Below are 11,906 nucleotides of genomic sequence, written 5' to 3'. Positions count from 1 at the left end.
ACCATTTCAATTAATCGCACCCTCATTAAGACAGGAATTGCAAAACACATTTAGGAAAATGAGTAAGCATGCCATAGACTGGGAAAATACATTTGCAATCTGACAAAGCACATGTATCCAGAATATATAAAGAATTCTGACAAAAAAAACAATAAAAAGACAACCTAATTTTAAAAATGAGCAAGGGATTTGAACAGACACTTTACAAAAGAAAACATGAATGGTCATTATATGCATGAAAAGTTTCCCACACTAGTCATCAGGGAAATGGAAATGAAAATCACGGTGAGATAACTTTCCACACCTACTTGAAGGGCAGCTAAGTACAAAAGACAATGTCAACTGTTGACAGGGATGTGGAGCAACTAGAACTTGTGTATATTACTGGTGAAAATGAAAATGGTAGAACCACTTTGGAGAATGACTTGAAAGTTGCTTAGAAAGTCAAGCATACATTTAATATATGACCTGTCAGCCCCACTACAAGTTCATTTCTACCAGGTCCTCAGCACTCCCATGTTGCTTTCCCTTCTCCCAAATATTTCATATCTTTCTTTAACTATTTTCATCTTTCTTCTATCCCTCTTTTTCCATCCCAGATGAATTCTTCATTAATTCACCATTAAGAGAGTCATTTCATCCACATTCATTCTAGGATGATACAAAACAAGCATGACTTCAAATTAGCTGTGTATTTTGCCATTATAAGATGGCAACTATTTTCTGAAAGCTATAAATATCAGTTTTATGTCAGAGTAACAATAAAAATGGAACATATACCAATATAAAAGAGACAATATTAAGATTTAAAATATGTTTTCATTTATAAATAATATTTTTCATGCCTTCAACAACAGAAAGAAAATTACATCATAGTCATTTGAAAAGTTCATTTATTATATACCAATATACACTTTCTATAATAAAAAAAGCCTCCCTATATATTGAACCATCTTATAAATGAAATAAGAAAATAAAATTTTCATCTGTTTATAAATGGGGCTAAATTAACCAGTACAATATACCATATGTATGCCTGTCCTGCAGTCTATGTGAACTCTAATCCTGAAAATGACCATGAGAAAAAACGATGCTTTATTATTTGGCACTGTAGTATTGCTCTTGAATATTTATATAATTTTCATGTTGATACTTTCAAGTGAGTCATTTCAAATGTAAAGCATTCAAAATATATACAGATTTTACAGCTTTTCAGTTTTTTGGATCAATCCATTGTATTTACATTTAAATACATTCAGATCAAACATTTTTAACACTCAGAAGGCACCTTTTTTCCATTTTCTATTTTGATTCTCTCTTTAGATGAATTGAAAATAGAAATATATCTTAAAAATGCTATTTGGTAAATAATAGTCAGAAGTCATGATAGTTTCTAGTAATGCTCAATTTCCCTAACAAAGTGCACCATTTTACAATATTATGCCTCTAGAGAATAATACATAAAACAAATATATATTTACGTAAGGCACATTCCAGCAAAAACTATTGAAATAAGATTTAATATTTTCATACTTACATAACATCTGTATTTCATACTAGGCTATACTACAATATACAACAAATGTGCTTGCTACTGATTGAGGAAAAAAGGAGCAAACTCTAGAAATTCTAGGCAGTGAGTACTAATTTTTAAATCCATTTCATGTAACTATGTTGTAAAAGTGAACAAGAATAATAATTTGCATCTCTTTGTAGTGTTAGCACTTTTATTTTCATAGAGAATAGCTCAATGCTGTATTAAATGGCAAATCTATGTTAGCAAACACCTGTTCAAGCTAAAATGAACTAAATCCTATTTTAGACCTTCTAAATTAAAAGAACTACCTTAGTATTGATAATTATTTGCAAATAGGGAAATTATTTTCTTGTAGATGATTATGGTAATATTGTAAACACTGAAGAAGAGCATTACCAAACTATTCAATATATCACTCAGGTTTCAAATTTAAAATATGCCCAATAGACAGATACATACATGTGGATTTTTGAGCCTATCAACTCACTTCCCTACCCCCACCCCCAATAACATAAATGTTTGACTGTGAAGAGAGAAAACTACACATGTAAAAAATAAAAATCAAATGTACCATACATTAAAATTCTGATAACTACAGAATAAGATTATATACATAAACATAAAGCAATCACAGTTTCCTGCACTGAATGTTTATCAAATAAAAATGTATTAAACAATACTGGGTAGTGTAGCTCCACATGAATAGTGGTATTCTAAAAATTCTGAACGAAAATGGAAGACGAGAGGGAGGGCATTGTTCAGTGACAAAAGCATGACAAGAGGGCTGGGAATAACATTAATAAACAAATGCTTCCAGAACATTCAGTATAGCCATAAGCATTGTTTTGCTGGTGCTCTATAATTTCAATAAAGCCCCTCTCTGTGTTTCATTAGGTGTTTTAATATTTACAGAAGAACGGTTGAATGAAGAAGTCACTAATTCAATGTCACAAGTAGGACGGGCAAAATTTTCCTTTAGTGTTGAGCATAAGATGCTCCAGCCTGGTGTCTGATCACTCATGTAACTTGCAGAGACAGTTCATAATACATGTCTTTTGCCTCTGTCATTAAATAGACCTGGAGTATTTGGTGTAAGATTGAGGGAAGGCATTAAGTGGCATTAGCTTTGCCATCAGGGCATTTTTGCTTGATATTCTAAGAATACAGAAATTTGGTACTTTTGGGGGGAGAGGGAAAAGGGTATTATTTGGCGATCGTTACATGCAGCTACCCTTATTCTGCACACGCAGAAGCAAAAATACATCATCGCACACTGCTCTAGTAAAACCTGGGTGGAAGTGTGCTCCACAGATTTTAAACATATAAACAGCCATTTGTGACAAAAATGATGATCTTCTCTTCTGTAGGTGCTTGGTAATATTGCTGGTAAACATCGTTGGAATCTCCCTGTTATTTCCTATGACTAACATTCCAAACAAGATAACTAAAATGTCTTTGGGAGCATAATTGGTAACCATCTCTAACAGGAAAAGATAGTATTTTTCCTTGGGTTAATGATGCTTGGAATTTGGGGGATTGTAAATCCAGTCAATTATAATGAGTGCCATGCTTCCCATCATGAAGATGATGCCAACCACGAGGAAAACTAAAGCCTGTAAGTCAGAAAGAACTTGTTAGGGAACACAGAAATTATATTTCTTTAGTACAGTTTGCTTTTATAAGTCGTTTACTTAAGACAGCCATTCGATTTGCATATTGAATTGTATTATTCTTACAGCTGCCCATGCCTAGCAGTTAATCGATTTAGAACCCTACCTGGGGAAAGAGGGAAGAAATATGATATAGACAAATTTAACCCAAATGTTCAACATAGAAAAATGGTTAACTGATTTGGTACATAAAATAATGGAATACCCTATAATCCTTACAAACCAAGTAATAGAAAAAGATTAAATGACTTACGGAGTACTCACAATCTTTCAGGTGAAAGGGGGCAGGTTATAAAAGAGTAGCATGTATGATGTGATTAAATTTTTTTTTAAGCAAACAAAAACAAAACCTAGTGGCACCAGTGGTAAAGAACCCCTGCCAATGAGGGAGACATAATATGAAATGCAGGTCTGATCTCTGGGTCAAGATCCCCTGGAGGAGGGCATGGCAATCCACTGCAGTGTTCTTGCCTGGAGAATCCCCAGAGGACAGAGGAGCGTGGCAGGCTACAGTCCATGGGGTCACAAAGAGTCGGCCATGACTAAAGAGGCTAAGCACGCACACAATATAATGTATATTACATATTTCTTGAAAAAAAAAAAAAACCTCAAAGTATATGCGTGTGTATTAACATGTAATTACATATACATATATGCCTATACTTGTAATATACCTATAATTACATAAACATATAAATATTTCACAATTTTAACACTAAAAGGGGCCTTACAGACTACCGCATAGACTGACTTCCTAATTCTACACAAGAAGAAACAGCGACTGGCATCTTTTTTCACTAAGAAGAATCTAGGATATAATTTTACTCATTTTTACATCAAGTCAAACAGAAAAAGTGACTTACCAAGGTCGCAGTGCTATAAAAGTTGAAGCAGAATGGACTACATAGAGTGGGAATCTGGGGGCAAGACGATGGGAGGAGCTTTTGATACCAAACTTTCCTAAAGTCCCCAAACCATCCTGAGAGGAGAATGACTCACAGGCAAAATTCAGGTTCAGTCAGTCAGAGGCACTTTTCAAGTCTTAATACAAGACTTTATTAAGCAGTCATAGATAATATTTAATATTGAAGAACAACTATTTCTAGTATACATTTTTGTAGTACTATTATGGGAAAGAAATATTTACTCCCCAGGTTAATAGGACTATAAATTATATGGAAAGAGACTAACTGAACAACAGATGGTTCTGTTCTTAGTCCACAGGGGATAACAAGGTACTGAGGAGGGGAAAACAAAAGCAACACTTTTTGGCCTCACAAGCCTAATGACTGTGACCAAAATGTAAATACTTTTTCATAACGCTGGTAAGGAGCCTAATTCCTTCCTGCATTGTTTCCTGTGGATAGTGCAACCATAGCTTGGTGGTAGAAACTGTTATAAAGGTATGCCTGTGGGCAAACTCCATTAGCATTTGACAGGTAGGAAGGACTTAGCACAAGCTATTTAATATGTGAAGGAAAGAAATCCCAGAATCATCTCGGTGCTAGAAATCTGCACCTCCTTTTTTTCCACCAGAGCTCTAGCCATCTTTGATTTTTGGTTCTTGGGCATCAATTCAGTTTTTGGAACATGTGCATGCATTTCCTGGTTTACTTTAAGTAGTGGAAACTTAAAGGGAGAGATGGTAAACCTTACTTACCCCGACCTTCTGGGGTGACCTAAGAGGTTCTTTCTTGACAAGTTTAAGATAGAAAACTGCTGGAAGGATGAAGATCAGCATAGTGGCAGAAGAAGCCCCTGAGGAGAGACACAGGACAAGTCAGTCTTCCTCAGCAGGCAGAGACACAAGGGCATACACTCAAAAGAAACCAAGTCTAAAACTACCCTTAGCAAAGCACAAAAAGCACTATACACTCATGGTTTGTTGCTCAGTCACTTAGCCGTGTCCAACTCTTTGTGACCCCAGGGACTGCAGCATGCCAGGCTTCCCTGTCCCTCACTATCTCCCGAAGTTTACTCAAACTCCTGTCCATTGAATTAATGATGCCATCCAACCATCCCATCCTCTGTCACCCTCTTCTCCTGCCCTCAATCTTTCCCAACTTGAGGGTCTTTTCCGATGAGTTGGCTCTTCGCATCAAGTGGCCGAAGTATTAGCCCGTGGATGTTTATTCAAAACAAAATATATTTATAAATAAAATTAAAATGCACCTAACATCATAGCTGCCTAGTAAATATACATCACACATGATAAACAACAAAAAGGCCGAGTGTTATAGATTTATAGAAAATTAGTAATATAAACACATACTGAGGAAGCGGAACTCCTCACACACCCTTCCAATCCACTTCTAACTTTTCAAGTTGTTTTCACCTATGTTTTTAAAGTTTTATATTGTACTTAAAATGTGAGCAAACCCTCAAATCAGCAGAATGGAAAATTAAATATATTAATGGGTCACCCAGTTAAGAGAAATAATATGTTTTACAAAGTCAATCTCTTCTTTCTCCAAAGACATCCCTTAATGCTCAGCTGATACTCACAGACCATTTAAATAGAATCTACCTTCTTTCCTCTTTTTTTTTCTTGATGCAGAGTTAAGACCTCAGTCCAAACCTGGGTTCACTCTAACATATGGTTTGACTTCTACAGGGCTAAATTGCATTGTTTGTCAGAAAAGGCAGCTAGATTAGATGCCTATAAATTAGGTTTTAGCACCAACATTTTCTGGTCCTGTCCATAAAGTCCAGTGTCACCTGGAAGGAAGGGATGGTGACCAACTGGAGCCCAGTTGGACTACTAGGAATTCTGGGAGCCTGAGATGGACTGGGATCCTTGACCTCCCATCACTGGCTCCCTGCTCTCCATTTATGGACAGCTCGAGCTGACTAAATAAAAGCATTTTGGAAACTTACCTATGAATCCAAAGATGTATTTTATAGTTGGCACAAGGATGACCAAAACATTATTAAGAGCAATAATTATGGCTGCAATCAGGAAATGCCTTATCCAGCTGAATGGTCTTTTGGGAAATAACAGTGTGGTCACTGATGTGCGAATCTGCAACAGGAGAGTTCAAAGGCAAGGTCAGTGCTTTGTGTTGTTTTTTTATTGAAAGTTCATTTACAGTGTTATGTTAGTTTCAAGTACCCAGCAAATTGATTAAATTATACAGATATATTTTAAGTATTTATGCATGTACATGTATATTACATATATTTATACATATACATATCAATTATACATATAATTATACATATATATATGACTATATATATTCTCTTTCAGATTCTTTTCCATTATAGATTTATTACAAGATATTGACTGTAGCTTCCTCTGCCACACAGTAGGTCCTTGTTAGTGATCTGTTTTACATACAGCAGTGTGTATATGTTAATCCCAAACACCTAATGCATTTCCCCTCCCACTCCCACTATCCCCTTTGGGTCACTGCTTTGTTTTCATCTACTTTTCAAATATTCTCATCCCTCTAAAGCATTTTCTTTGTTTTTCTTTTCCCCCAGAAAAGATCTTGATACTGATATTTTTCCAAAAACGTAAAAAATTGTGGTAAAGTACAAATAACCTAAAATATATCATCTTAACCATTTTTAAGTCTCCAGTTCAGTGGTATTGGGTGCATTCATATTGTGTAAGTTTGATGCTGATTTTTGATGTTTGGGAGGGAGTCACTTTTCCTTGGCAATCTATCTTGTGCTCACTTTCTCAGTTTTCAGAATTTTTTTTTTTGAAAACAATCTCAGTCAGAAAGAGATAAAAGAACAGATAAGATATATAATTCAGAGACACAAAAAACCCCCTGTTGATTTCTAATTATGTCTCATCAGCCCGGATTAAGTATAAAGGGCAAGCACTGAATTTATTTGCATATGATTGTGAGCAGAACTTTTACCAACCTGGCATTTAGGAGACTAAATTCACACTTTATTTAACATTTTTACCACCTGGTATTTTAAGAAACATGATACTTTTTGTGTTTACTTGTTTCTTTTCACCCCATCACCTCCCCCACTCCCAGTAGAGATTATTAAATGCACAAAGGACAAAGAACAAGACCTAACAATCTTAACACTCCTGAGTTTCTATCTTAGTGTCTCACATGCAGAAGGCACCAGTAAATGTTGATGAATTGAACAGAACAAATCTTTCCCCTCCCTTCAGGATTCTTATGAGATTTCAGTCCTATTGCCGCAGCTGAAATAAGTAGGTGAAGGGTCAGGGAGGCTCCAAATGTAGCAGGGGCTCGAGTTACCCTGATGTAACTGGATGAAAAGATCCTTGTGGGTAGGGGGAGGGACAGCCTTTTATGTTTGTACAGCTTAACAAAGCTGAAAATATTCTTATCTTTGGAATCTTTTAGAAGACACTTTGGGACTTAGTGGAATTAGTTTATTGGCTTTTCAATAAATGAGCACTTCAGTTAAGCTAGGACTTCTTATTTTTAGAAATGTGAAATTGATTTTCACTTTAAACTTTGGCTTCTGAAGTCTCTTAATAGTGTGAAGATTGGAATTCACTGAAAACAGAGAAAAGTAAAATATATTTTGAAACACACATACAAATAAAAACTTTTAGTTGAACTGCCTCAGTGTCAAATGTAACATTCTTTTCATGCCAGTCCACCAAAAATTAAAGCCATCTGTTTAGGTTTAAAAGGCAGTTTCATTTCCAGAATGGCAAATCTGTATAGTCTCTGCAAACAGTTTAAGAGTGAGTTTGTAATGGATTTTAAAAATTGGATGAGTGAAAATTACACAACTCTGAAAAGTAAACTGAGGAAAACAAAAGGTTTGACTTTGTTTTTCCCAATAGTTTATTAATTCTACATTATGTCTGACAATTAGTGCTTATTCGATGCTGTCCAAACATAACATGCTTAAAATAAGCTTTCTGTGGTTTTAAGGATTTATTTGTCTGAAAGTGATAAAGTTATAGCATAAACAAGTAGAATACAGGTTATTTTCAGGCAGGGGGTCACATGTTTGTGCTTTTTAGTCCTTTGTTGTAATAATGCCTTTAATTGTTTAAACTGAGTTAGAGGTAAGCCTATATGTACTGGGTGTCTGAATGTAAATAAATACAGTTTCCTAAGATCTCATGGCTCTCAGAAACATTACAATTTGGTTAAATGATGTAAGAGTACAGAAATTTTATAGGAATAATGGTTGAAGTAAATGGTGAAAGCTTGTGCTTCAGAATGAACAAGGAATAACAAAATCCGAAAAAGAACTGAAGGTGTAGAGAGTTGCCCATGTATTCCTAAAATGGGCAGCAGGGCAAAGAGAAAGATGGGAGATTGCTGGTGGTGGTAGATGGTGGAAAAAAATAGAATGAAACTTACTAGTCATTCCACATAAAAACACTGCCTTGTGGGGTAAGCCTGGGATCTTGAGGTCCCCAGCAGCTCTATTTACCTATGTCAGGACAGAGGTGACTCTGGCTTATTACTAACTTATCTCAGCGTCCTTTTCTCTACTGACACAACTGACAAGAACCTGGAAATGTGGATCTGATACTGTGGGGATGAAAGTCCCCCAGAGTGATTCCAGACAACTTCCATGCAGCTCTAGAGAAAACATGTTATTTCCAGATTTAATGTTCCAAACAGGAGCCTATTAGGAGGTACTGTGTTCTAATATGGGGGCCCAATGGGAAAGTCAGAAATGTGGAGGCCAACTGGAAAGTGGGAGCCTTCATTCTCAACTCTAAAAAAAAAAAAAGAAAATCCATTCTATTGCTTACAAGTGAACCACACTTCATTTGCAGGATTGTGTAGGACAAAGAGGGTAGGAAATACCAATGGTCAATGTGCTATTCCACACATAGAAACATCTGCCATATTTCTATGCCTACACCCATATTCACTTCAAAACAGGAAATCTGAAGGCAACATAAGTGAAAAGAATGGTTTTACTAAAATAAAATGAAATAGAAGTAGCTAGCCAGTGTTCATGCCTGGAGAATCCCAGGGATGGGGGAGCCTGGTGGGCTGCCGTCTATGGGGTCACACAGAGTCGAACATGACTAAAGCGACTTAGCAGCAGCAGCAGAGGATCCGAGACATAATCTCTTTTTTCTTAAAGAGAAAAAGGTGCAGTGAGTAGAATTTGAGTCTTTGTGTTTTTTCTGTTTTCCATGAAAACCTGTGCATTTTCTGCATAAAGAAAAGCACAAGCTGAAAAATGTCAATTCCATAATAGACACCCCAGCCCCATATCACCTTCTCCAGCTAAGAAAGAAAAAATGTTGAGCAGCTTGTAGAAAAACTAGCCTTAATTTTCTTTATTTGTTCAATAAATACTTTGTGCCTTTTCTAAGAAGGAAATGCTGTCTGGAAAAAAGAAAGATAATAAATGGAGAGATAAAAGGAAAACCCAACCACCACTGACAACAAAACCCTTTTTATCTCTCCTTGGGCTCCTAAGAAAAATGACCAACATATTTGTTGAAAAATGGAGAATACCAAAAATACCTAAAACTGATAGATTTTAATCCAGATTAAACCTAATCCATTTTAGGTTTTGCTTGTTTTATTATTTATGTGTGGGGATATCAAAACAAAGTAAATAAACTTATTGGCCAAGAGTTTCTTAATTCAAAGAAACTCATCAGGAGAAGCATGCTATTTGACTCAGCATGCAACACATGGAAAATTTTGGTTTGAAACTGGAAGAAACAAAGAAATACAGCATAACCAATTTCTATCATTTTGGGAGAGAAGTGACTAAAATGCAGCCTGCATGTATTTGACTGGGGCAAGGAGGCCAAACCCACTTTTATGTCATCCATCAAAACATGGAGGCTTGGTTCAGGTAGCCAAGATCCTCATTCAAACTGAAGTTCATGGCAGATGTTGGCAAGGGGAAGAGTCTATGTCTTTTTTGCTAGAAAAAGCAGTTCATACAACTTAAGAAAAGGCAAGCTTCATCTGGAGATCATCTTCCTTAGCCAACATGGTTGAGATCATCATATGCCGATTACTGTGCACACCCCTAACCTCTAGGGGAAATGTGGACAATTATATAGACCATCTTAATGTAACACTGTAAGGGTGAGGCAGATTTACAAACAAAATGTTTCGCAACTGCTAATGGTGAATGAAAATACATATTGAAGGACAGCAGTTAGTTATGCTTTCTGAAATTGGGTTCTAATGGTCAATTTTGGTTTTAATGGGCATTGGATGGGAAATGCTTCCAGACCACAATGGGAGATATATCTAATGGGAAATGTGTTGCCACTCTTGATGGTCAGATTTATGCCAATGCCTTATCTGTTATACAGGCGAAGAATTTCTATGGTCTATCTGGATTGTGAATGTCAAGGTGAAATGATCATCACCAAGTGAAAGGCTAACTTCTACTGCCCATGATTATGACTGCAGCCATAAGTGTCCCCTGTGAGCAATGCACTAGCTCAACTGTTACCAGCTAGCTGGGTAGCCCAACAAAGTCCATTAATCTCCCGAGACCTCGGCTTGAAAGCACCACATTTAGGGCTTATGAATAAAAAGTAAAAAACAATACAGAAGCACATAACAGATTTTTTATGAAATGCTTTGATTCAACAATGATATGAGTACCCACTGTGTGCCAAAATTTAATCAGTAATATCTTTACACAGAAAAAGAAGGGTTCCAGATATTCTTTTCTCGGCGATGCTGTTTGCTTGGAAATTTTACCCTATGGTACAGTTTCTGTCTACAGCTGTCTTCTGCCTTATACCTACAATGGAGTTGATTTTAGGCTAAAGCTGTGTGCATGACATTTGAAATACTTTCAGATAAATGAGAGACAAGACATTATTTAAAAGTAAACTCTTAGCTGCCGTTGTAATAAAGATCTGATTTCATGCACTCATGAAAAAGGAATGTGCCAACAAATATTTCAGCACACAAACTGCATTTAAAGTGACCACAGTGTCATTATATGACTAGTCCTCATTTGTTTGGCCCTGTATGGAACATTCTGTATGGGACAGTGCTGACTACTGTGCTGCTAATTTCCCCCCTAAAATGAATGGTAAATTCAGTGTTTATGAAAGGAAGGAGAGTTGGCAGGAAAGTGCAGACTTGTGTTTCTCCATAGGTAGTGGTTTTAACTTGAAACTCAAGTCTCCACAACCTGCCCTGCTCTATGATCCCATAACAACTGACCCCAGTGGTAAATGCCATGAAGGGGCTGTCCCAATACCAGTCTGGCAAGAGGGTATGCGTCAATCTTAGAAGCAGCAGAAGGGATATATGATGGATGATACCACTATTTTTTTTTTTAAGGAAATTTGGTTGTAGTGTGTCATTTACTTAACATGAATCTCCTCATTCACCTTCAAGAATCAGATTAAATAGGGTGACTTTTGAATGTTAAGGTAGCATAATAGCACTAGGAGGAAAAAAATGAAATATTTTCAGAACTGTGGTGAAAATACAATGTAAGCTGAAAGTGAATGTGTTTATGAATTACTACTCATTTCTACTAATCTATAAGAGAGAAGCTCAAGGTCTCTTTTTTTAAATTTTAGTTTAAAAATAAATTTCAATCTCAATAAAACCACAAAGCAAATAAATACATAGATATAAATTTGGTGATTTTTTTCCCCTACATTTGAAAAGTACTTAGCATTTAAAAATACTTGCTGTATGGAATTCCCTGGCAGTCCAATGATTAGGTCTCTGTGCTTTCACTGCCGGAGATATGGGCTTGATTCCCAGTCAATG

The 11,906-nt window shown here is 36.1% G+C and overlaps 1 protein-coding gene across 3 annotated transcripts in view; it reads right to left on the bottom strand.

Annotated features, from left to right (window-relative positions):
* Window positions 1–875: 875 nt before the first annotated feature.
* Window positions 876–11,906, bottom strand: part of SLC38A4 (solute carrier family 38 member 4) — a 75,988-nt gene continuing 64,957 nt past the window's right edge. For all 3 annotated transcript variants that reach the window (XM_043886199.1, XM_043886220.1, XM_043886209.1), the window contains exons 14-16: window positions 6,085–6,229; window positions 4,868–4,965; window positions 876–3,150 (exon numbers count right to left, since the gene is read on the bottom strand). In XM_043886199.1, the coding sequence (XP_043742134.1) occupies window positions 3,049–3,150; window positions 4,868–4,965; window positions 6,085–6,229 (345 nt within the window). In that variant the 3' untranslated portion in view covers window positions 876–3,048. The remainder of the gene's footprint in view (window positions 3,151–4,867; window positions 4,966–6,084; window positions 6,230–11,906) is intronic.

The sequence above is a fragment of the Cervus elaphus genome, chromosome 3 (assembly GCF_910594005.1).
Source record: "Cervus elaphus chromosome 3, mCerEla1.1, whole genome shotgun sequence".
NCBI classification, from domain to species: Eukaryota; Metazoa; Chordata; class Mammalia; order Artiodactyla; family Cervidae; genus Cervus; species Cervus elaphus.
This window is presented reverse-complemented; position numbering and strand designations above follow the sequence as displayed.